Source organism: Corvus moneduloides, chromosome 1 (genome assembly GCF_009650955.1).
Source record: "Corvus moneduloides isolate bCorMon1 chromosome 1, bCorMon1.pri, whole genome shotgun sequence".
In the NCBI taxonomy this organism is placed as follows: domain Eukaryota; kingdom Metazoa; phylum Chordata; class Aves; order Passeriformes; family Corvidae; genus Corvus; species Corvus moneduloides.
Window position 1 is genome coordinate 15,816,207 of NC_045476.1, and position 25,624 is coordinate 15,841,830.

The 25,624-nt window shown below is 38.8% G+C and overlaps 1 protein-coding gene across 10 annotated transcripts in view; it reads right to left on the reverse strand.

Moving 5' to 3' along the window:
- Positions 1–1,084: 1,084 nt before the first annotated feature.
- CREM (cAMP responsive element modulator) overlaps positions 1,085–25,624 on the reverse strand; it is a 39,311-nt gene continuing 14,771 nt past the window's right edge. For 4 of the 10 annotated variants that reach the window (XM_032099912.1, XM_032099875.1, XM_032099887.1 and 1 more), the window contains 5 exons: positions 22,161–22,252; positions 21,873–22,018; positions 15,517–15,660; positions 7,327–7,483; positions 1,085–5,645 (listed from right to left, as the gene is read on the reverse strand). In XM_032099912.1, coding sequence (XP_031955803.1) covers positions 5,501–5,645; positions 7,327–7,483; positions 15,517–15,660; positions 21,873–22,018; positions 22,161–22,252 — 684 coding nt within the window. In that variant the 3' untranslated portion in view covers positions 1,085–5,500. Of the gene's footprint in view, positions 5,646–7,326; positions 7,484–11,833; positions 12,189–15,516; positions 15,661–21,872; positions 22,019–22,160; positions 22,253–25,624 lie in introns of those variants that run through there. The other 6 variants (XM_032099878.1, XM_032099907.1, XM_032099893.1 and 3 more) reach the window with 5 other exon arrangements.

Below are 25,624 nucleotides of genomic sequence, written 5' to 3' on the forward strand. Positions count from 1 at the left end.
CACAAGATACAACAAAAGAAAATGGAACCAATTTTGAAATGTTAACACTTCTCATCCTGTGCTCAACACTGCAGAGCTCTGATCCCTGCATAGACCAATGGGGTTCTTGCACAAAAAATACAGAAATTAAAAAAAAACAGTCCCACATGCAAACTTGCCATACCTGCTTGTTTGTGTTACACTCTGTATCAGCACTGCTTTCAAACACTTTGTTCAGTCTATCCTGACTTTTCCTGTTTTTCTGTGGCTGTATTTCATGTTACAACCATTTCCAGTAGACACACTTCAGAAAAGCTAATTAGATCAGTCCTCAAATGAGAGAAAAAGAACATGTCTACTTTGAAGATCTCAACAGATTTAGGCTGCTCACTTCTGTCATGAAAGCTGCAGTTCCAGGCCCATGTCTGGACCTTTGAAGTAACTGACAACTTCACTGGTAAAAATGCAGGGGTGTCAAGGATTTAAGCATTTTCTTGTTTGTATGGCAGCTGACAAACTTCAGAAAGCTTTTAGTTCACACAACCAGGATCTTGGAGAATCTAGTTCCTCAAAATCAACTTCATCAAGAAAACACCTCCTTATGCATTAAACTTAAAAATGTGTTTGCAGTTCTCTCACTTCTGTAAGAATTAATGAAAGCTAGAAATGTGATAAATACTTTGCTTATGGGGAAAAAAATTTTTTTTAAGAAAACTCTTTTAGAAAAAACAACCCTTTGGTCCAGACTGGGCTTACTGAACAACTCTGCATCAGCTTTTACCTGGTGTGAGCACAACTACATTGGGAATGGTGGGGAGGGGAGAATCATGAAAATGAGAATATTAAAAGCCTCATTCAAGGATGTTTGGGAATCATATATTTGAAGCCACAAAACACAAACAATGACTTGGCTAGATAACTAGATTTCTGAATTGTGACATTTTTATAGCCATAATTCCATTCACAAGATGTATTAATCACACCTGATCCCACTGATACAGGCTATTAAAGGAGAGGAAAAAGGTCAGCAGTTACCATAACAAAGACACTTCCTTCACTGTTTTTTCCATTTAAGTCACACAGAACACAATGAAGTTATTTTTTTCCTTAGTCTACACGCAGCACTCAACTCTCACACTACTCTCTCTCTAGACTGTGCATATACACAGTTTCTGCTTCATACAAGCAGAAACAAGCTTGTTGAACAAGCCTGTTGCAAGAAGGAAGTTCTAACTCAGAATTAGGAATAAACAGGAACCTGAGAAAATAGACTAAAGATTCATTAGACAAAGAAGAATAAATTGATTTTTGCTACCTGCCTTTTCCAGTTGCCATGAGAGACTATCAAATTGGTCTAGAATTTACCTAAATAATTTTCTGCAGTTAGTAAATTAAACAAATACTATAAACTTCTGCTGGAATAATGAGATCACTGTTATTGTTATCCAGAAGAGCCTCATAGTGCCTTAAAAAAAAAATCCCTCCCCACATGACAATATTTTATACAGAAAGGCTGTCAACCAAAAGGCAGTTACTTCTGTCAACTGCTTAACAGCTCAGCACTCACTGCAGTCTTGCCATGTACACACCCACAGACTAAACACCAAGGGGATGAAACAGGAAAAAACTCTGTGCAAAATGAGTCAATCCAAACCAGAAGCTGAGCAGACCCCTTTGTTTTCTTTGAAGTGATACTTCATTCAGAAAAAGATCACACTGAAATTAGCTATTACACTGATGTCTGCAGGGTACCAGTACAGATCAGTAATTACGTTTGATAAGAGCAGAAAGAAAACCAAGCAGGAGAAAACTTACACTCCTCAGGACTGTATCAGTGCAGCCAAAAAATAAATCTGTAATTATTCCTGCAAACAGCAAAATCTATGGGAATAACAACCAAAAGTCCTCCCAAAGAAACTAAATCCACACGTACTCACACAATACACTTATTTTAATCCCTTTTTTCACTGGCCAAAACAGCTGGGGTTGTTTTAGAGAGCCAAGAGAGATCAGTCTGAATAGTCTATAGAGATTTCTCTTCGCACATCTGCTTAAGAAGGAAACAGCTATGACTCAAAGCTGTACCTTAAGAGGAAGCTGACTATTACATTCCTCATCGCCCACAACTCTAGGAAGCTGAAGACATTTTACAAGAGACTATTTTACCTGAGCTACATGAAAATCTATTTCGAAAAAAAATTTAAAAATCCATGCAGTCCTGTACACTTTCCCTTAAAGGCCAATCCTCTATATATCTATCTTAAAAGAAATTTGCAGTTGTGTGGTTTCAGCAAGAAAGGAGTTTCGTACCAAAGAAATGCAGTTTTCTAACAGGAAGGAAAAAAACACAATTATTTTGGCCTTTTTTCGTGATAATGAAAAAACAAAATTCTTGGCTCTAACAAATCAAAGCTTGGGCAGTGCTCAAAATCTCTTGTAATAAACCAACTCAGATTCACTTGATATTTCTATGTTAAGAATACTACTGGGTCGAGAAGGCCTTTTTCCTGTACCACATCCATCACTCTGCTTCAGTGTGCGTTTGCTGCCCCAAAGGCCAAGTGCATCCTGGGCTGCATCCAAAGCAGGGTGGGCAGCAAGGTGAAGTAGAGGATTCTGCCCCTCTACTCTGCTCTGGTAAGACCCCACCTGCAGTGCTGCATCCAGCTCTGGGGCCCCCAGCACAGGCAAGCCATGGACCTGTTAGAGCAGATTTGGTGGAGAGCCACAAACGTAATCACAGGGCAGAAGCACCTCTCCTATGGAAACAGCCTGAGATGGCTGGGCTTGCTCATCCTGGAGGAAAGACAACTCCAGGGAGACCTCATTGAGCCTTTCACTACTTACAGGAGGGCTTACAGGAAAGAAGGAGAGAACTTTTTACATAGGTAAACAATGACAGGACAAGGGGCAATGGTTATAAAGAAAAGAGAAGAGATTCACACTAGATAGTAGGAATAAATTCTTTACTCAGCAGTTAGCACCCAACAAATTGCTCAGTGAAGATGTGGTTGCCCCATCTCTGGAAGCATTCAAGGCCAGCCTGGATGGAGCTCTAAGCAATATGGTTCAATAGCAGGTGGCATCCCTGCCCATGGCACGGGCGTTTGGAACTAGATGATCTTTAAGATTCCTTCCAACCCAAACCATTCTATGATTCTACTAGTAAAGAAATGAGTACAAACTACACACACGTGGGATAGACAAGGATTCCTCCTATCAAATTTCTAACTACAGCTAGTACCATTTACTATTGTGAAGATAAAGAGGACTTTCTACTGGAGAGGTATCTACCACACACACACAAGTTTCTTTTTATTTAAGTTTCCAAATCCCTTGCGAGTCAGAAGCAATGCCTATCTGTAACACAAAAGAGACTTCAGTGACAGAGCCACAACAAGCAACTTACTTGTTGCACTACAGAGGCTGCAACATGGACCTGCAGATTGCATTCATCCTGTCCAACCTGAACAGAACCTTTGACTTCTGCTGACCTTAGCACTTCAGATGTATTTTCACAGTGAAGAAGATATTTCAATGTTTGCTCTACTTTTGTTCCAAACCTGCAGCAGAGCCTTGGAGGCCAGAAGGCATCTTGTTTCCTCCTTAAATCAACTGATGTGGCTGCAGGAAGTGAGAGAGAGTATCTCTTCTTATAAATGGTTTCACTTAGGTACCTAGTGGGATTTTCAAAATATTCAAGAAAATTATCCTGTATATTTCAAGTAATTTAGGAAAAAAGAAAAAAATATATACATAAACCAACCCCCCCAACAGGGTCAGAGTGAAGAGGGTTAAATACAAATTCAGTTTACATTAAATTAGGAAGTCTCAATGACTTCAGTATGATTCCATCCCTCCTCCCCTTCCACACACACACCTCCCCCTCAGTAAAGCCATTTAAGTAGGAACCAGGCCTTTCTTCCTACCACATCAGTAAGGCAGTGGTGCTCTTATGCAGTGCAAAGCTCCCCAACACTCTGCTCATAGACTGTACTGGCCAAACAATTAGATCACTCCTGAATTTAAAAAGTACCCAGAAGCAACTTTCCATATACACTAGTTTTTTCAAAGCACAACGGAAAGTTGGCACATACTGCATTTACAAGAGCTGTAATCTGATTTAAACATGGGTTTATTTTAAAAATCTTCAGCTCTCATCTACAGTCTACTCCAGAACCCAGTGAATCAGCAAATAGTTACTGTTTATTGGAAAGTTTCCTTCTTTAGGACACCTTCACCACCACTCTGTAGTTTGCTGAAATTGTGGAAAGAACTGCACCATCAATCTTCACTACAGGCAACTGTCCACAGGTGTACAGGATCTAGAATATTAAGTATTCAGGATGAAAATTTAAATTTTGATATATAGACCTCCAATGAATAAGATAATAGCAGCCATATAACAGAGAGCTTCTTACAGGTATTTACAATATACTTAGCATCATGTCATGAGCTTACGTGTGCTTTTTCCCTTTGTCTTTCTTCAGATACTCATGGATTTTAAAGCATCTCGACCAGGTTTTAAAAGGAAATCAGACACTACACAGGTTAAACAACATGGTTCTATTAAAAACTATCTTTAACCATGGCACTCAGTGACAGCAATACAATACTTTTTTCCACAAAGCAACTAATATAAAAATATGCCATAAAATCATCTGTAGACTAGTATGCTAGTACATACATATAATCATAACATTCTTTTATAAACTCTTTCCTGAGATACCTTGGGTTGTTTGATTTTCTTGTATTACTGGATGCATTATCTTTATGATTCATCTAAAACAATTGCAAAATATTTTGAATGTGCAGGACACTCACTAACATGTAAAAAGTAGTATGTAAATATATGGCAAAGAAACAGCTCTTAGAAACTATGCGCTTTTTTACTTTGTTATATTTTTTAACATTTGGCTCCTTGGGAGACAGAGGGATGGTGCATGAAAAACCTGAAATTAGAGCTATGAATTGACAAAAAGCAGGAAAGCATTCAGGAATGTTAGGAGTAGGAATATATTATAAATGACACAAAGAGAAAGCCGTAAGCCATGTTGGCTATGTATTGTCTTACAAAGCAACTGGACATATCTTAGTTCACAGTATAATAAATATTTTTACTAATCTGTTTTGGAAGAGCAAATGTCTTTTAGGGTTTCAAGCTCCTGTATAAGTTTCTTGTTCTGAACTTCTAGCACTGCAACACGACTCTCCAGACATTTTATGTATTCTTTCTTCCGACGTCGACATTCTTTAGCAGCTTCCCTGCAAAAAGCAGAAGTAAAAAGTGCAAACAAAAAAGCCATTTGCATGCCATTAGAAAGCTCAGCAGAGTATGGAGACTATGACAGAATTCCAAATTTTGGAATATCTCCCAAATCAGTCTGAAAACACTAAGCAAAACTGGGTTCCACAAGGGCCTCAAGTGTCTCTTTCTCAAGTTCATATGGCAATCTGTAGAATTGCTTCCTCTCATGCCTTGATTAAAGTTCATAATAAAGGAGGTCCAAATGAAAGACAGTTATTCTGCTTTATGACAATAAAGATCTTTGAGGGCCTTGAGTTCCTCAATGAGAGTCTTGTTTTGGTTTTCAAGCACAGCCACACGATTTTCAAGACATTTGACATATTCTTTCTTCTTTCTGCGACATTCTCTGGCAGCTTCCCTGGAACCAATACAAGGCAAATGACTACAGGAACAGCCACAATATGGCAAAGACTGGATAAATGCAATTACCTACAATCCCTGTGGTTCCACAATAAGAACAACAACCACACCAACTGCTGGATTGCACAAACAGAGCATCAGATAACAGCCAAAAGCAGTAACATAGTTAAAATATAATCCAAAATAACTAGAACTTGAAACACATTCAGCAGCACCAAATACAAAGATGGAACCAATACACAGAAGAACTGAGAAAAACAGAGAGTAAATGATAGTGTTATTGACTTGAATTGTACTAAACATTAGGAGGGAAAGCAGCATTTCTTCTTCCAGTTATTTTGTGTGTTTATTGGGAGCATTGTTTTCTGCCATCAAAATCTTAAAACCAAACCCAGAGAATATACTTTCAGAAACACAAACACTACTCTCTTCAGATAAAAAACTAGGTGCCAAGCATACATTAAGATAGAAATTTACAGCACATTGTAACAATGTACAGTACATTTTAAGTCCAAACAAATACAATTTATTAGCATTTTAGAACTGGCTGCCCGAGCACATTTCAGCCACACAAGTCTGTGTTTTTTGTTGCTAGCAAATAATAGCCTGAAGCCATCCTCGTAGTTCTGCTCAAAAGTCTCTTATATTGGAGCTAAACACTTTGGGTAGTGTTTTCAGAAGTATGTGACTAAACGAGCATTCAATTCCAGAAGAAATATTAGGAGTACTGGGAGTCCTCCTTTAGTACCTTGGAACATGATAAACTGTCAAACTGTGAGAAGCTAACATTCTAGCAAATTATGAGCTATATCATAAGCACTAGTTTTAAAACTGGAGAAGAAACAAAAGGGAGGCACAACAACGCAGTGATCCTCATGAGTAATTTAAGATAAAGGACAGGCATGAGAGCAAAGCAATACCATTAATTCAATCATAAGACAAGCGGTTAAGCAGTGTATTAGAGATCTGCAGAGCAGACTATTTCTACAATTAATCTGCCAATGATAGAGGTGGCTACACATTTGAAAAAGACAGACTGCCCTAAGAATAGCAAGAAGAATGCACAGAGAAAGACTGACATTTACAACATTCAGTCAAGTCCATGACAACTAATTAAAAACTATACAGCAACTTCACACAATATGCCTCACAAAACGACAGGGGCACTGCAAAGTATCTCATCCCAGTAGCCAAGTACTTAGGAAAGTCTATAATTATCATTCCATCTTTGAATAAGTCCTCTTCACAGCATCATTAATGGACAGCTGCTAATGAGATTCTCAGCTATTTTCCTAACCAATTCTTTGCTAGGATGTTTTAAAATGAAAAAGCCCCTTCTGGTCATTTTACTGTCAGTAATGGGAGAGGAGGGGAATTAAAATTCAACAAAAAGTATAACTCTAGAGCATCACAAAAATTGTCTGATACTGATTTCTGAATTACCCTAATATTTTCAAACTAAAAATCCATGGGTATAAGGTCAACTCTAACCTTTCAGAGTTAACGACCAATACTCTATACTAGCAGGACATGGGATGACTGATAAAGAATACCCTGCCTTCCCTTCATCAGTTACAGGCAGTGCTCATGACCTTAAGAAGAAAACTTCATTATAATGTTCAGGGGGGTTGGGGGGTGGTGGTTTGCAACACTGGCTATGAATTATTATATAGTCTTACCTATTTTTCAAAAGTCTCAGCTCTCTCTTGCGTGTTGCCTCTTCTGCCATTTGCTGGGGGCTATGCAAAGTCCCTGGCGAGGCTGCCATAACCACTCCCTGAGGTAAGGTAGTAGTGGGAGTTCGAATCTGGTAAGCTGGCATGTCTCCAGTGGCAGCTGTATGAAAGAAACATATTTTGAAATTTATGGCAAAAAAGAGGTATATCTGAAAATAACAGATTTCTGAAAATGATTTACTCAGGATCCCAGATACATAAATTATTTCACAGGTCTATAATGGCACAACTACACTTTTTATCTTAATAGCATTTATTTCCACACTGTAAAATATCTGAATTGCTCTAGCATGTGGCCCCACTAGCCAGCCAGACTGAAAGTTTCCACATGGCTCTCTTCAGACGACATGTGGAAAGCTGTCTGAGGAACAGTTCAAGCATTCACACTTACTTCCTGTTTGCACAATCCCACAAAAAGAGGGTCCTGCTGTTGCAGCCACTGAGGTTTATATGCTACCCTGTTCTCCCTGTACAGGACTCAATTTGCTTCAGAAGACAACTTTCTCCTCCTTCCTTGTGATAGCAACAGTACCAGCTTTACAGCCTCTCCTCCTCTTACAACAGCAGTTTGGCAACCCTTGGATAACCAGTGAGAGCTGCTGTTGCTACAGCAAAAAGGAACAGGTAAGTGCTCAGGATGTAAAGGCATTTGTTCCCTGGGCAAGAGGACCACACATAGGATGCTGCAGCATTAACAGGCAAGAGGAGGCAGCAGCGGTTGCACAGGAAGGGGTGTAGCCACACAGTAAATCAGAGGGCAAAAGTTCAAATTCAGCTCCTGAGCTTAGCAGTTTTGTGCTCTCCCCAAGCTAAATGCCGAGCTGATGTGACTTGAAACCAACACCTTTCTGACAGTTTCACATCATTTCTTTGTTTTGGACATATTTGTCTCTACGTGATATACCTCAACTTAAAAGCACTGGGGAAGTCCTAAGTATTTGTGTCTTGTCTGACAGAAAACAAAAGCAAACAAAAAATATATTCCTCTTTAAATTCTAAGCAAGTATTTACCTATTCCTTTCCATGAATATTTTATATTATGATATAACAAAACTTCAAATTTTGTCATTAAAGCAACTGAATATAGCTGATGTTTCAGAGGCTATTATATTATACTTAGTTTATACTTTAATTCTTTAAAGCATTATTCAAATAATGGAAAAACATGTGTCACAGTTTAACCCCAGCCTGCAACTAAGCGCCACTTAGCCACTTGCTCACTCCACCCACACCCCTCCCCAGTAGGATGAGGTAAGAAAACTCATAGGCTGAAATGAGAACAGTTTGATAATGGAAATAAAATAAAATAAAATAATAAATATAATGAAAAGGAAAATAACAAAAAGAAAGAGAAATAAACCCAAGAAAAACAACTGATGCAAGTTAAAAACAATTGTTCACCACTCACCAACTGATGCCCAGCTTGTTCCTGAGCAGCAGTCCCCAGGCCAGCTTTCCCTACCGTTTATATGCTGAGCATGATGCCTTATGGTATGGAATATCCCTCTGGCTATCTGGGGTCAGCTGCTCTGGCTATGATCCCTAGCAAATTGTGTGCATCCCCACCCTAACTCACTGGCAGAGCATGAGAAGCTGGAAAGTCCTTGACTCAGTGCAAATACTTCTGAGCAACAACTAAACCACGAGTGTACTATCAACATCTCTCTCACCCTAAATCCAAAACACAGCACTGTACCAGCTAATAGGAAGAAAATTAACTCTATCCCAGCAGAAAGTAGGACAACTGGGAAAAATAAAATGTAGACAAAAACATCTTGAGGAGGCTGGCAGGTTGAGCAGTTAAGAAACATCAGTTAACTATAGAGGGAAAAATTGAACTTAATAAAAATATACTATTCTTACAATATTAATGCAAGTGCTTCACTAATTCAAAACAAAAAAATAGAATCGAGTTGTGTTTAGACTACAATTCCACAGCCATGTCATGAAATCATTATCAGCTTAAACCCTGTGCACCTCCCCCCTCTCGCAGTCCTGCGGGTAAAAGTGTTTGTGGAATTACAAGATGAACTGGACCAGTGAACTGACCTGGATAATCCCCTGGGGATGTGGGAGGGAGGGAGAAATCAGCCCAGAACAGCCCTGTGAGCACTGACAGGCAGCTGCCATGAACACAGGGCTTGGTCATCTTGTACATCTACAGGGCAATTGCTTAACCCTCTAAATTCTCCACATTTCTTAGCAGTCCCAGTCATGTCAATGGAATGATACTGCAGCTCACTATTTATAAAAATGGAATTTTAGGAACTCTTCAGGCTCAACTTTATGCTGGCCACGTTACATACATCTTATAGACTATGGTAAGAACTACCTTTTTCTCTCTCATCACTAGGTATTAAAGAGATGTTATCTTAGGTTGCCTTAGATACAAAGAACTAGAAATCCAAGCAAACCATTTTGTAGATCAAGTCACGGGGAAAGCTCCACAGTCCAGATCACCTCAGCCTGGCAAGACCGACTACTTTGTTGTCTGTGTCTGATTTATACTCAGATGGCAGCAAACAGCTTTTGTGAAGAGGACTCAGTGTGATCATGTACCTGCAGCAAGACTTAACAAAAGCAAGTCCCTATCTCAGCTGGGATCAGCAAACACCACTGGTAAGTATTCTAATCTGAGCAGATCCCAGTAGTGGCAGTCTCTGCCTGACAGTTGTCTCACTCATAAACCTGCCAGCACAGGAACACAGATAAATAACCATTCCGGTGGTACAGACCCTGCAAATTCAGACACCACTGTTTAAAAACAAGAAAAATGCATAGCATAGCATTGACAAAGTATCTTTTAGGTGTGCAGTAATGTATGTTTTATGACACAGCATTGCAAAAAAATATTTCAGACTGAAAAATGTTTCGTACATTATCTCAAGAAATTACAATGTAACTGATTTCCCCAGAAAAATACCTTTGGAAAGACAAAACAGGCTTTAAACAGAGTGGGATAAACTTAATTTTTTTCGAAGTTATCTTAAGCCTAGTTATGTGTCTATATTACAGTGAAGCATACCTTCCATTTCAGCATCTGAGACAAATGTCACACACACCTCATCCAGACTGACAAACTTCTGTGGCCGTTTCTAGTGACACTTCACAAAGGTTTAATGTAATTCCTAAGGTACCAGAAGTAGAACTGAGACCGTTAACAAAGCAACAAACCTGGAGGTGGTACCTTTCCCTAACACACCGCCCCAGGTAATTTTTTTTTTTAACTCCATAAAATGCAAGGGAGTAAAAAGTCACTGAAGACCTGAAGCTTTCAGTTGAGATTCACAAAAAGAAAATTATTAACAGGAAGCCAAAAAAACCAACTAGTGAAAAAAAACCAAACTGCATTTTTAAAAAAATAAATTTATAAAGCAACCACCTCTTGGAAAAAGTAACTTGCTGAACACTAGAGAGCATCCCTGCACTCGAGCTCTTTCAGTGACTATCCAGGAGAAAAAAATGCCCAATGTATTTGGATGCCTGTTCTCCCCCTCTGTGAGTCATAATGGTGGGACTTGATTATCAAAAGGTTTTTAACTTCACCACTGAACTGGCTACACAAGGCATGACTTATGATCTCTTTGAGCATTAAAAGCACCGACCTGGAGAAGATATTTATCTTTGAATTAATGAAACAACGTGTGCCCGCTCTGAGCAGCAGCACGTAGGAGCCGGCAGGGAAGTAGTTACTGTTACCGAGCTGCCGGAGGCAATTGACGAGGCAGAAAGGAACTGACTAAATCGCAGCATGACTTGGAGCTGACGTCAATGTGTATCTTGTTTGGAGTTTAACTTTTCCAGTTCCCTACTGCAACACGATTCCAGGAAATCTAATGACGTCAGCCTTTTGAACTCAATTAGCTGAGGAACAGACCATTTTAACAGAGGAGGACAAAACAAGCAGGCGTAACAATACTTCAATTATTGCCCTCAAATTTGTTTCCATTCAGTGTTTTTTTAATAATGGAAGCATAGGGTTGATTTGCACTGCTGAAACAATTCCTGTACAGCTGGGCTTAAGCCCATGGCTATCAAATTTGTAGTGTTTATTGCTCAGTAACAAAGCCAGCTGTCATTTTTACAAAACAAAAAGCAATTATAAACATAGTAACATATATGAACTATCACCACAATAAAGAGAAATGCAAAAGTAGAGTGGTGGATTGTTTTCAGAAAAATCCTGCATCAAATAATAAAGATTAGTTATCTGAATCAATCTGTGCAAGAACTCATGCATTAACAGTGATTTTTCGTTTTTTCCCCCAAATGAAACTGTTAAAATTGCCCTGGAATCCTACACTAAGTAGATAGAATTAGGAGCTATCTGTATGACTTTAGAGAGATGAAAGAATTACAGCAACAGGTTCAAAAGAAAATGTCACAAATATTAACTAAACACTGCACAGACATACAAAAATACCATGTCAAAGGCTAACAAAATTTTTACCTGTTTCATCTCCTGTAACAGCCATGATCAACTTCTGCACACACGATTCTGCTGTTCCTCTACCAGAGCACAGCATGAACTGTTCCAAACTACCAAGCATGTGCAGGATTACAAGCAAGAGCACTGACATCACAATGACATCACTTGCTTACCACTGTCATTAATATGCTCCATCGCTGGAACAGCTCACTGAAACTGCAGCCCAAAGAATTCCTTTTGCAGTAAACCTGCTTTTTTTTCCCTCTTCCATATTGCTATAATCCTAGCTTTGTTCTTTTTTCCTGAATTATTCATAAAGCTACAGAAAGCACTCACCACAAAGCAAGCTGTTAAGAAAGACCTGAAAATTCACAGCACTGACTGACAGAAATTAAAATGTGGCTCTAGCATTCATGAATGAATCCAAATTATAAAGTCATGATTGGATAGAAAATAAGGTAATTTTAAACATGCAGCTGTTTTCATTGGAACAGTTCCACTAAAAGGCAGAGAACTCTGTTGGACAGACATGCAAGACAGGAAAACTTAATAAGCTGTAACAAATAGGTAAATGAAAGGCTAGAGCTCCTTGCTTTGCAGGGAAACCCACAACCCACTCATTTAATTTCAGTTAAAAGCTTCAGAAATTATTAAGAAATACTCCAACAAAGTAAGTCAGCCTAACGCTAGTGATTTCAGAAGCTGTAACAGGCAGAACAGTAACTCTGGGTAAGGGCAACCTCTTCCCCCTTCCCTCCTTTTTGAAAATATGTCCAAGAGATCTGGTTGACTTAGTTTTAAAATATAAATTAAAATAAACAACTCAGCTCTAAGAGAGTTGCTCCTTATTTACATCAATTTAAATGAAATTACTTTCAGACCAAGAGTCCAAGCACTGGTCTGTACGCAGGACACAGCAAACTTCTAAGGTCCTCCGTCTGTAATAAACAAATTCAGACTGGTAATTCATCAACTGTGAAACTGTGCTGGATGGCAGCCGTGGAAGCATCAATGCAAAAGGAGTGTTCTGTGATCACAGGACCACTTCAGGATCATACGTACAGAAGATCAGAACTAAAGCACAAGAAATTCAAGCCACAGATTTCAAATATCACTAACAATGTAATGAAAACACACATTTCACATGTAATAGACCCCAACACAATGATTTTTTATGTAACTTTTCTACACTCATTTTCACTAATAGTCAAACACTTCCTTCTTCAGCTAGCAAAACAATCCTTAACCCTTAATGTATTTGGAAACTGTCCAGACACTAGAACTGCCTCTTATTTCACCTACAAATGTAAATTTGTAGCAAATGCAATGACACTCAATCGGACCAACACCTTTGGCACTTTTATCCTAATATTTTTCCGCACCACAGGTTATCAGGAAATATCAAGCACATGGTTTATGTGATCTTATCTATTATTACATGAGATTCATCAACAAATACTTTAGAAAAAAGTATCAATACATATGCTATCTGAAAGATTCTGAAACAGAATCTGAAACAGATCTTTTCTTTTTCCAGGTATTTATTATAGTCTTTTCTTCTATGATTAAGAAAAAAAATCATATGCAGCCTACCCAAAATCATTATAAAAATATATGTAAGTGGTAAGATTAGTAAGCAGACTATTTTTTCTATTATTATCTGTGCTATCACAATATTAGGTGTTCAGTCAACTACAAAATGTACTTAAATGATAAATCTTCATAACCTATATTCCTACAAACTTTTTAGCACAGGCAAGATGACCTGTAGTAAGGACATTTCAGACACTTGTATATTCAACTAATTCCACTGTCTCACTCCATCCTGATTAACTCACGTTTGCTGACTACATACGATTTTATTACTGTAAACATCTTCAAGTGCTTTCACACTATTTTTATACACCTCAAAGAGGTTTTTTTTGGTTTTTTAAAAGATTTTCCAGTATCAATAGCATGTAGAGTAAGTTGAAGCCTTTTATCTTCCCATCATCTCCAAGTTCATACTTGCTTACTGTTTGCTTTGTACTTCTCCTTGTACACATTAGGTAGCATTTTTCTTCAGTGTTAACAGCTATGAGGGCCCATTAAGCACCGGACTTTGAACCAAAGGAACAGAGAATTCCAGGAAATAAATTTCTCTGAGCGTGGACAGAGAACAAATTAATTTAATTAAAAGTATCTAGATGCTTCCAGAAACATGATATAGAAGCTATTCAGTAGCTGTCTCTGAATCCATTTTGAAAGTTTCCATCACAGGCACGACACTTAATGGGCAATTCCATCTTGTGGAGCCCATTGCTGAGACTGAGTAGCCCTGTCAGAGAACAGTTCTGTAATGGAGAGTCTGTAAAGGAAAGTCAGCCAAATGGAATTTCCAAGGACTGAAGTGCTGCCAGGTAAAATCCTCAAATGCTCTGCTTCTTCACAGACTTGGAAAGTTTTAGGAAGCAGCTGAGGAGTTATTCTTTCTGCTCCTGACCCCAAAGCTCCAAAGAATCAAAGCAAGACCTATAAAATACCACAGTCAACCTGGAGAGATGGAGGCAGCCTCTGATTTAAGGGATGTATAGGCACACGCGTAGAAAACATATTAGACTCATACTCAGAAAAACTTGTAGTACCAGAGTGGGAAACTGGTTTGGGGACAGCCAAATTTGGGTCTTAAGGCTTTGTTAAGAATGTATTCATAATAACATTTAGGGAAGTTGTAACAATACTCTCTGAACAATAAAAACTAATATTTGGCTAAGGTTTTTTCATCTAATAGTCTTAAAATTTCCTTGAAATGCTTCTGGAAAGTCTTGTGATGACAATATATTTCAGCATTTATTTGATGACTCTCATCCACTCTATCGATACATACCTAAATCCTTCCTAGCTCTTCTCATGGCTTATTTCAGATAGCTCTTTTGGCTTACTAAAGTATTCATACAGCCCTCCCTCCCTACTTCTCTGTGTCAATAAAATAATAATTTTTTTAAATTCTGTATATCCTCCATAGCTATTAATTTAGTGTCTCCATACCCATTTTCAAAGATTTTCATCACATAACCCAAATCCCCTGATATAGATAAGAATCCAAGACACCTTTGGTTCTCCAACATCCTCAGCATTACCGAAAGGCTGGGAACAGTGGAAAGAAAAATAATCCTGCATAAACTACAGTAAGGCTCAAGAATTCACTATTCACAGTTCAATTCATGTGTGCATTTTATAGGACCATCAAAGTATTCCCCTGTGAGAGAACTAGCCTCAGTAAAGGATCTGCTTTCTAGTAACTGCAAGAGCCATAAGTTGCAAGGAAATTCTGCCCTCAACATAGCCAAAAATCTTCAGAATTTGTGTTTTATTAACATTAACTGCTGAAAAAAACAAATTAGTTTCATATATTAAATGCAGTGCACCTTCAGTATCTCACCAATCTGTAAGAGCACCTTTATTCCAATTTAACATATCTCTCAAAATCTGGACAAGAGACTCCAAAGCAGAAAGTGATGTTATACTGCTATTTCATTCATTTTAACCAAACATAGTAGCTGCCTTACTAAGCAGAGAACCTGAATCCCCTCCTAAGAACGTCTTTCATCTTGCTATGCGCATTTTACCTAATAATGCAATAATGTCAACACAAAATAAAAAACCTTTTAAGAAAAATTGTTTAATATGAAAAAAGTAAAATGGAGTAGACTAATAAAATATACCTTGAACAACAACTTGGCTTCCAGGAACAAAAAACTGTTGTGTGCCATCAGATGACTGTGCTGCATATTGCACAATGGTAGCACCTGGCTGAGGAGCTCCTGAATTTGTCACAGTCTGAATTGTACCACCTTGAGATATGGTAACTAAACAGAAAAAACAACAACAACAAAAAGATTAAGTTAGGCAATAGAAAGACATAACACATGCTAAGAAACATGAAATAAATATTGTCTTATAGGACTCCTGGTCCTCTCCTTGCTTAAAGATCAATTCTATGATAAAACTTAGGTAATATTAATACTGATTTCCACAAATATAAAGCCTGTTGCGTAGTATATATCATATGCATAACAAATAAAAAGCAGTGTTCAACACATTTTCTCTCTATGTTTCCAGAAATATTAACTCTACTAAAATAGTTTAAATATGGGGAAAAAAATAGTAGCTCCTAGCCGTATAAAAGTGTTGTTTCAAACACTAATGTAGAAGTTATTAAAAAAAAACAAAAAAAAAGCACTGTTCATTGACTTTTAGAAAACAAAAACCAGGACATAAGGATAAAGAAAGAGAAAGTTGTCTGACACTCACAATCCTTTCCTTAGTGTGAGAAATGTTTAGCACAAGAATGTTTAACCAAGTTGTACACAGTTGTGAAGAGCCCAATACTTATGTAAAAAGAGAAACAGAACAAAGTAGGGTTCTTCCCTCCATGTAATAGCAATATGAAAAAACAAATATCCTTTCCCCATTAAAAAATCATATTGAATTCCTTGCCATAATCAAATATTTATAAAAAATGCAATTCCCTACAGACATTATTAATTGTATATTCCTTTTGAAATTAGCATTGCCTTTCTTAAACACAGAAATGTCATAGAATCATAGAATGGCTTGAGTTGGAAGAGACCTTCAAGATCTTTTAATCATTCTAACTCCCCTGCCATGGGCAGAGGCACCTTCCACTAGATTAGGTAGCTCAGAGCCTCCCCATCCAACTTGGCCTTGAACACTTCCTGGGATGGGGCACCACAACTTCTCTGGGCAACCTATTCCAGTGCCTCACCATCTTCAAACTGAAGATTTCACCCTAATATCTAAACTCAGTCTATCCTCTCTGTTTAAAGCCGTTCACTATGCTGCCTGGTAAAGAGTCCCTCCCCATCTTTTCTGTACGCCCCCTTTAAGTACTGGAAGGCTACTGCAAGGTCTCCCTAGAGCCTTCTTTTCTCCAGGCTAATCAATCCCAAACCTGTCAATCTGTCTTTATAGGGAAGGCCTCCAGCCCCGATAATCTCCATGGCCCTCCTCGGGATCTGTTCAAGGAGGTCCATGTCTGTCTTGTGCTGGAAACCCAGAGCTGGATGCAGCACTCCAGGTGGGGTCTCACCAGAGCAGAGGGGCAGAATCCCATCCCTCGATTCGCTGCCCATGCTTTTTTGGATGCAGCCCAAGATCTGGCTGGCTTTCTGGGCCATAAGTGCACATTGTCAGCTCATACTCTGTGTTTCATCCACCAGCACATCCAAGTCCTCTCAATTCACTCACTGCCCAGCCTGTATCCACATTTAGGATTGCCATGACCCACACACATGACTCTGCACTTGGCCTTATCATGAAGTTTGCATGGGTCCACCTCTCTACTCTGCCAAAGTCCCTTTGGAGGGGATCCCTTCTCTCTATTGAGCTTTGAGTATCAACTGCATCATTTAGCCTGGTGTCACCTGCAAACTTTCTGAACCTTCCACGTGTCCAACCAGCAAAGATAATAAATAATACTGGTCCCAAAGCAGATCCCGGAAGGACACTGCTCATCACTGGTCTCCACCTGAACATCAAGCTGTTGACTGGAGCTCTTTGAGTCAATTCCTTATCCACCAAGTGATTTACCAGCCAAATCCATATCTCCTATGTTAACTAACACAATCCTGGAACTTTTAGCTGAGAACCCAATTCCCAAGGAGCAACAAACTCTTTTCTCCCCCAAAAGATATTTAAACTACAAACATTGTATTTAAAGTGATCTGAGATGTTACAAAAGTCAGACATAAAAAAAGATTCAGGCTTGCGAGCTCCTCTGAATTCACTGTCAGATTACAGTATTTGACACCATTCTTGAAGGTTCAGTTCTGCTTATCTCAATACAGGATTTGTTAGATACCTATGTGAATTTTAGAGATTGCTGATTTCAAATGTTCTGTTTTGACAACAATAAGATACCTCAAAGCTCAACTTCCGACATAAACACTTAAAAGAGACTGAGATTGCCACATCCCAACAGCTGAATAAGCTTTTTTTGGGGAAAACATGGAATTCCTCTCATGCTGAATTAAGTTCAGAGCCTTATCTGCATATTGAAACAGGGTTCAGCACGGATCTCCAGTCCTGCCCTTGGAATAAGGAATATGTAACACAGGAGCTAGCTGGGTACTGCACACAGGCTCCATAAGGCATTAAGGAGAAAGGGAAGAGTGTGGCAGGGTGTAGAGTGAAAAATGTTTCAGTCTGGCCTCCAAAGCAGAAAGTGTCCCATTTTGGGGCAGGACGAAAAAGAAAAAAGCAAGAAAAGGAAAGCATTGTATTCTCTACTCTTCACAAGGTCCAGGATAAGAGCAACAAGATCTGTTAAAAAGCCAAATTCTGCCTCTCAGAGTTAGCACCAGGAATGGTTCATCTACACCATCACAGAACCATACCACATAAACGCCAGTCAGTTTGGCTTCCTAAGCAGTAAAACATCAGCACAGATTGATACAAAGCTCTTAGCTCCAGAGTGAACCTGGGTAAACAATTATGTCACAGCTGTCCTGCAATTATTCATTCAGATCCCAATCCAGTACTTCATAAACAAGAGTGAATTAACTTCAGTAACTGCCTCCCTCACAGGACTGATTCCTGCCATGTTCCCAGAACAACACATTGCTCGTCCCCCCATTCACTGTCCTGATCTCTACCACTGCACCCACTTTATTGTGCTGGAGTTCTGAAAACTGGGCCTTTTATGATGAGTACAGGACTTTCCTGGACAGTTTCTGTAGCTGAATGTCATGCAGGTGGATGGATGCAAGTGGCATCCATTCTATTCCAGGTAGGAGTGAAGACAGTACCAACACCACTCTCAGAGTGTGATCAACAGCTCTAATCCAGAAAAAACCCAGATCTTTTTCCCTCCCAAAACTGTAAATGGAACTAAAGTTAGTCTTTCCCAATGGATTTCTTAATTCTCCAACTGTTAAAAATCTGTTCGAAGATAGCAAGTAACCCAAATAGCAAAAGAACTAATAATTTTCATTCCCCCTGCATTTTTTCATGCAGATCATCGTGATATGCCCAAGGAGGCAGGCAGGTGGGGAGACTGATTCACACACTCCAACTGAATGACCAACTCTTGCACATTATACCACTACCACAGGTGAGGAACTAATTTTTTCAATATTAAATAACCAACATGACAGAACTACAGCCAATGGAGTAGGTGTGTAGTCAGATGAGGCTACAAGGCTCCTACACAAGACAGCACCTTGTGCAAAACTACCTATTTCCCAGACAGAAAGATCACACATATGTTGATGGAGGTAGCTGGCAAAGACATTTCATCTGGTCATGTCAGTCTGTCTGCTTCCATAAGCCAAAGCCAAGAAGCTCAGAGGCAGAAGATATTTGGAAACCATGGCAACATACCATTTTGGCTGGTGAAAAGTAAGTAGAGAACAGCCATCACTGCTACCAACAGAAAAAATACATTTGTTGTCCAGAAAAATTTACTTATCAAGTTCTTCCAAAAAAAAGTCACCCCAGACATCTAGACATAAACACACAGTCAAAATTATCTTTTCAACTAAACTACTTTTCCTTTGCAGGAATAGCGAGAACAGTAGAGAAAAAAAGAACCAGCAAATGTAGTAACATAACACCTCTTTTAAACCAGGGCACAGTACAGATGGCCACAGTGACACCGCAAGGCCAGTTCTTCATTGCCTCGGCCACTGCACAAGCTTAATGCATAAACTGCTGGGTGCCTGCACAAGAGAACCTGCGCAGCCCATGTTGGCCAGGGAGAGAGGAGTCCTCAGGCACAGTAATGACAGGCAGAAGTACAGAGCTATCGATAGGAGGCATAAAGATGAAGGAGGTACATAGAGGGACCCTCTGCATCATGTCCAGTCTAAAATCAACACTGGAGTTGCTGGATTCCCACACAGTGTTCCTGGTTTTAGCTAACAGCAGCTCCTGAGGATCACAGGCAACCAACAGGATGGCTCAGAAATGCTTCAGATCTGTGCTTCATACATGTAAAGACTAGGGGTCAACAGTCAAGCTCTCTTTAGTAAATTCCAAATTAAGACCCCTTTTATTACAAGGAAATGACCATCCTTGCTACCACCTGGCCTAACCAGAACTGAAATACACAGACTTTGCTGAGGCAAAAGATATTTTAACTTACAAAAATGAAGTTAAAAAAAAAAATCAAATTAATGAACTAATAAATTGGAGAAGAAAAACTATTTCCAAGAAGAAAAAGCTCTCAAAGCAGTCTTTGAGCCAAAACCAAGAGAGTCTATGAAGGCTGACACTCCATCTTGAAGCAATGCCCCATTATGATGAGAACCTTAATTATACAGCACATGTTTTAGGCTACAACTATAACTTACTCAAAGAAAAAGCAGCAAAGAACAGAAATCTCGCAAGCTTGGCTTATAGCCAAGTTTAAATTAAGACACATGAGATTTAATTAAAATTTTGTGGATTCTGTTCTCACATTGTCAGTGATGTTCTCTGTTGCTTAATTTTCAGAGGTAAATGTCTGATTGAACAAGAAAGCAAAACCTTTGACTTTTGTTATTGACTTAAACACTGCCCTGTCACTACTGTTTATAGGTGTGTTCAAATGAAAATATATTCCCCTAAGAATCACCTCCTGCAAGACATTGCAGTCAAAGTACAACTCTGGCTTCCCAGAGGAAGCTACAATTAAGAAACCTAAACTCTAAAATTTCTTAGAAATCCTATAGGTTTGCAGGCTCACTAGGTAATACACAAACATTATAGCACTTCTTTTTAAGCCTTGAAATGGCAAATACATACATTATTAATCAAACCTAAGCAAAATAAAAAATACAATTCAAAAATTGAAGAAAAATATTTACTTGTTCTTAGAATACAAGAATACATGAATACATGACAGATTCTGTACTGGATAGCTGTAATTTAGGATGACCGTGTTCTTTTCCACAGAGAAGAACACTTCAGATACTGGACATCACAAAGCAAACATTTATTTATGTCTACAGCTTACAGAAAGGGTAAGAAAAGCAGCCTAGGGGCACAAGCAAAATTACTTTCCAGATAGGAAAGGATAGATACTACAGGCAAATTCTGTCTTCTCACCATTAGTAATTAGTTTAGTTGCATAAATTAAAAATAACTGCAGAATTCTAAGGGTGAGCAGAATACAACTAGAGAGCCATTCTATCCTCTTTTATATGCCACTGCAATGTTTTAATATACTTCCTCTGTTTTCTCATTTCAGGAAAAAAACTCCACAACATTTCTTACACAATCTTCCTGTCATTATATCAAAGGAAAAATACCTGCACTTTAGTGTGTCTACTTACGAAAAGATATGAAAAAACCCTACAAACTGCAGGAGTGAAGTTTTATCTAATACATAATTTAAAAATTAGTTATTATAAAGTTATCTCTTAGATGATATCTGATTATGTCCAAAGAAGCCATAGAGTGCAAGTTATGCAACACCTTTACCATAAATACAGGAATAAAAATATCCAAAAGCAAATCTATAGAACAGAACTGTGAATGCAACTTTTAACTTGCATTTGGATGAAGTATCAAATGTTGGAAACCATGATTTAGGTTAATTCTGCAGTGAAAGTATGGATACTTAAAAACTGGAGACAAAAAGACATAGTTCTTTTAAGAAAGAAAATTGGAAGTTAACAAGTAATTTCATACTTTACATTTCAAAAAACTCTACTAGCCATTTCATATAATGAATAGCACAAATACATAGCAAATCACAAGAATTTGAAACTGCAATGATTTGTATCATTAAACATTCACCTGAAAGTGTCAGCATTTCAGCTGAGCCTCACCTCCACATTTTAATGCACAGAAGCTCTAGAAGGACTAAATCTAGCAGCTCACAAATACTACAAGAAAGAGACTAAAAGTCTGTAATGCCCATGTTAGAAAAAAATTAATAATAATTACTTAGAAATACAGAATCTCTTCTTCTTCTTCATCAAAATACAACATCCCTACTGCATTATGTAACTCTTAGAAACAAAGTTGTGTTATGTATGTTCTGCATCATCACATAGTACATTTGCAAACATACGGTATTGCCCTGTGTTAGTATGATACAGGCTGGTTGGCATGGCCACTGCAGAAATACCAGAAGGCGTTCCTTCATCTTCTGACTTCTCTTCTTCTTCAATCTTCGCTACTGCAGGAGCATCTGATGAGAGTTCATTCAAAATTTTTCTGAAAGAAAAATGTAAGTAATTTTATGTACTTGAAAATCTATACCCATAAGAAAATAAAATAACTGACTTTTATCAGACAGCTTTGCTGTAATAAATAAGCTGCCTTTAAAACCAGCAAAACCAAAATTAAAAGTCCTTACCGGTATGAAGGCCTTCTTGAAAGTATTTCCCTACGTTTTTGAGAATCAATTATCACTTCTGATTGTGCAGCTTCATCTGCAATCGATGCTACCTGTAATAGCAAAGTTCCTGAAATTCATAACTTCATTTAAAAAAAAATAGCAGAGCAAAATATTTAAAAAAATTCCTTCCATGTTTGCATATGGGAAGTTTGTTGACTTATTTATCACCAATCGTGATTTTGGACTATTTTTTTCAACGCAAATCACAAATTATGAGGTTAGCCAGACAAAGCCACTTAGATAACATCTTCCATTTGAAAAAGAAAAAAGTCAAAATAATCCAGGTTACTTTTTTGTGAATGACACTTAGAAAAAGTACTGGAAACAGATTTCTTTAAATATAAAAACATTATACAATTTAATTAGCTCTTAAAGTGAGGTCAAACATCTAAAATACAGAATATTGTGCTAATGTGCCTTAAATAATAGCATACAATATAAAAGCCTCTTCACACCACACCAAAGCTATTTAGAAAATAACTTTATTTAAATATACACGTTTATTACACTTACTAACACATTCATAAATACAATGACATTGCTTAGCAATGCTGTATGAGTTTTGGAAATGCCTGACAAGACTACAGTGTCTCATTTTCTCAGACCTTTAGTATTTTCATATATTCTTCTTCTCTTAAAATTATCCAAGACAACATTAAGGCCTAGGGCAGAATCACACTCTTGATCAGCAACCATCTTACTACACAGAACTGGAAGTCATTACTGAACAAGGAAAACACATTATTTTCTTGGATTCTTTTAACTACTCAGAACTATTGTTGTGTTGAGATTTCCAAATTGAAACAGTGTGAAAACGTTTTCACATGAAGACAGACCACACTGCAGTTTCAGATTAAGCACTTTGTTAAAACTGACACTGAACAAACATGATGTAAGTGACTAGAAAGCTTCAAGTGTTTGACCTGGCTGCAGTGGAAGCTCAGGAAGACAAGGAAGAGCTCTAGAATTAATGCACCTGCTAGTCCTCAGAGTTTGGTACTAGAAACAAAACCTGCCTGACCTCAATAGAAAATGACTGTCTGGAAGGTTCTGGAAATGTACAGGCCTGGATCACCTCAACTCAAATCTGCAGAACTACACTTTGAAGGAACTGTACATTATTGCAGAAGGAAATTTTCTCTTCACTTGTTAATTTTATTACATTCCAGTTCTGTGTAAAAATATTTAATGTAGCCTCATTTTGCTGGGTAATAGGCAGCACCTATCCTTAGAACTCTACATCTGCCACCTAGGTGGTGAGAGGTACTTCTGCATGCGTACAGATGTATAGCTCCAAACCAGACATCAGAGCTGACTGCAGAGATTCAGGTGCTTCAAGAAGTTTGTATTCCTCCTTTTGCAGGATGGACCAATGCTGAGCAGCAGAGAGAGCCTGAAAGACATTTCCCTCCCAATGTGCCTTCAGCAATCTGCTCATGGATCGACCTTCAAGACTCTGGCATAATCCTTCAGAAGTAAGATAGTATTGCAGAGCCAAGAAAGAGACTGTTAGGCATCCTAACTCAAAACAGAATTTTCATTCTGCTGGGGCATGGAGAGTAATAAATAACCTATTTGTTCCAGCATAAATAGCTCGAAAACAAGACCTCAGTTGCCTTAAAACCTTCACATTCCCCTAACAGCTACCAACAGCTCCCCCAGTTTGTGAAGATGTCTGAAGAAGCTGAGAACAGTCATACTTTAGGAAGAAGGTAAGGAAATCACAAGAAGATTTAAGCATTTTAATGTGTATTGGTTTTGCATGGCCTGGTTTTCGGTAGCAGAGGGGCCAGAGAGGTGGCTTCTATGAGAAGCTGCTAGAAGCTTCCACCATGTCCAGCAGAGCCAAACCTTGATGGCTCTGAGGATGGACATGCCACTGGCCAAGGCTGGGCCAATTGGAAATGGTGGCTAACGCCTCTGTGTTAACATATTTAAGAAGAAATCAAAACAAAGGTTGGGGGCACAGTTTCAACTCTAGCCAGAAGAGAGGAGGAGGTGAGAACATGTGAGGGAAACAACATGGCAACAGCAATGTCAGTGAAGAAGAAGGGGGAGGAAGTGCTCCAGGTGCCAGAGCCAAGACTCCTCTGCAGGCCGTGGTGCAGACCATGGTGCAGCAGCTGTGCCCCTGCAGCCCATGGGGATCCACGAGGGATGCAGAGATCCACCCACAGCCTGTGGGGAAGGTGCCCATGCCAGAGTGAGTGGGTGCCTGGAGGAGGCTGCAGTCCTGTGGGAGACCCATGGAGAGAGAGGCCTTGTTCCCAAGTTGGAACAGCCTGTCCTTGGAGGACTGCACCCTGTGGAGGAGTGACCCATATCGCAGCAGTTTTTGGAGGACTGTTTGCCCGTGGGGGGAATTCACGTTGCAGCAGTTTTGTGAGGACTGCTGCTCGTGAGAGTGGACCCAAGCTGGAGAAGTTCATGGACAACTGAACTCCATCCCTCTCCCATGGGAGGGACCCCACGGTCTCACAGGGGAAGGACTCCTTTCCCTGAGCAGCAGAGGAAAACCTTGGGTGACAAACTGACCAAAACCCCCACAATTTGTCTCCCTGCGCTGTGGGTGGGAAGGAGGGAAGCGTTGGGGGAAAAAAGGTGTTTTAAAGGGCTTAATTTACTTCTCATTATCCTGCTCTGATTTTTTTAGTAGTAAATTTACTTTATATCTTTAAGTTGAGCCTGTTTTGCCCTCGGAGTGTTTTTTCCTGGTCCTAATCTCAACTCATGAAGCCTTCATTAAATTTTCTCTCCTCTGCCCAGCTGTAGCAGGGGAGGGTGAGTGAGTGGCTTTCATGGGTGCCTGGCATTTGGCCAGTGTCAAACCACAACAATGTGGAAGAGGAGATTTTCTGCAAGAAATTTCAAAAGCTTTAATTCTCATCATGACAAATAGAGAAATGAACACTTCAGATCACTCTAGTAGCAAACAACCATGTCCATAACGCTAACAAACAGAAACCATTGTAATTTTTTCCTGGACATTGTTCAGATTTCGACTTTACCTATTTCAATTTCATCTGCATTTGAACAAATTTAACTTCAAACTCATGTTAGTCTTTCCAAGACCTGATACACTACAGGGATGAGCAAGTCAAATAACAATCTGAACTTTAAACCTTCCTACAAATAAAACAACGTTTATCAAAACAATAAGGAATGCTATACAGATATTTCTTCATCTAAAAAGCAACAGCATTATGAGAAAAACTTTTGAACACTTTCCGGTTGAAAATGGCAGATGTTTGAGGGAAAGGTCATGCAAGCTTCAACATCAACCTTCAGCAAACTTCTTTTTTTCTTTTTTCAACTGATACAATTTCCCAAGTTCCCCACTGTCTGGCAGAGAGACGGTACCAAGTTAAAGACAAATGATTTGGTGGAAATGCCAGGTGGCAGCATGAAGTACTGAAGAGGAT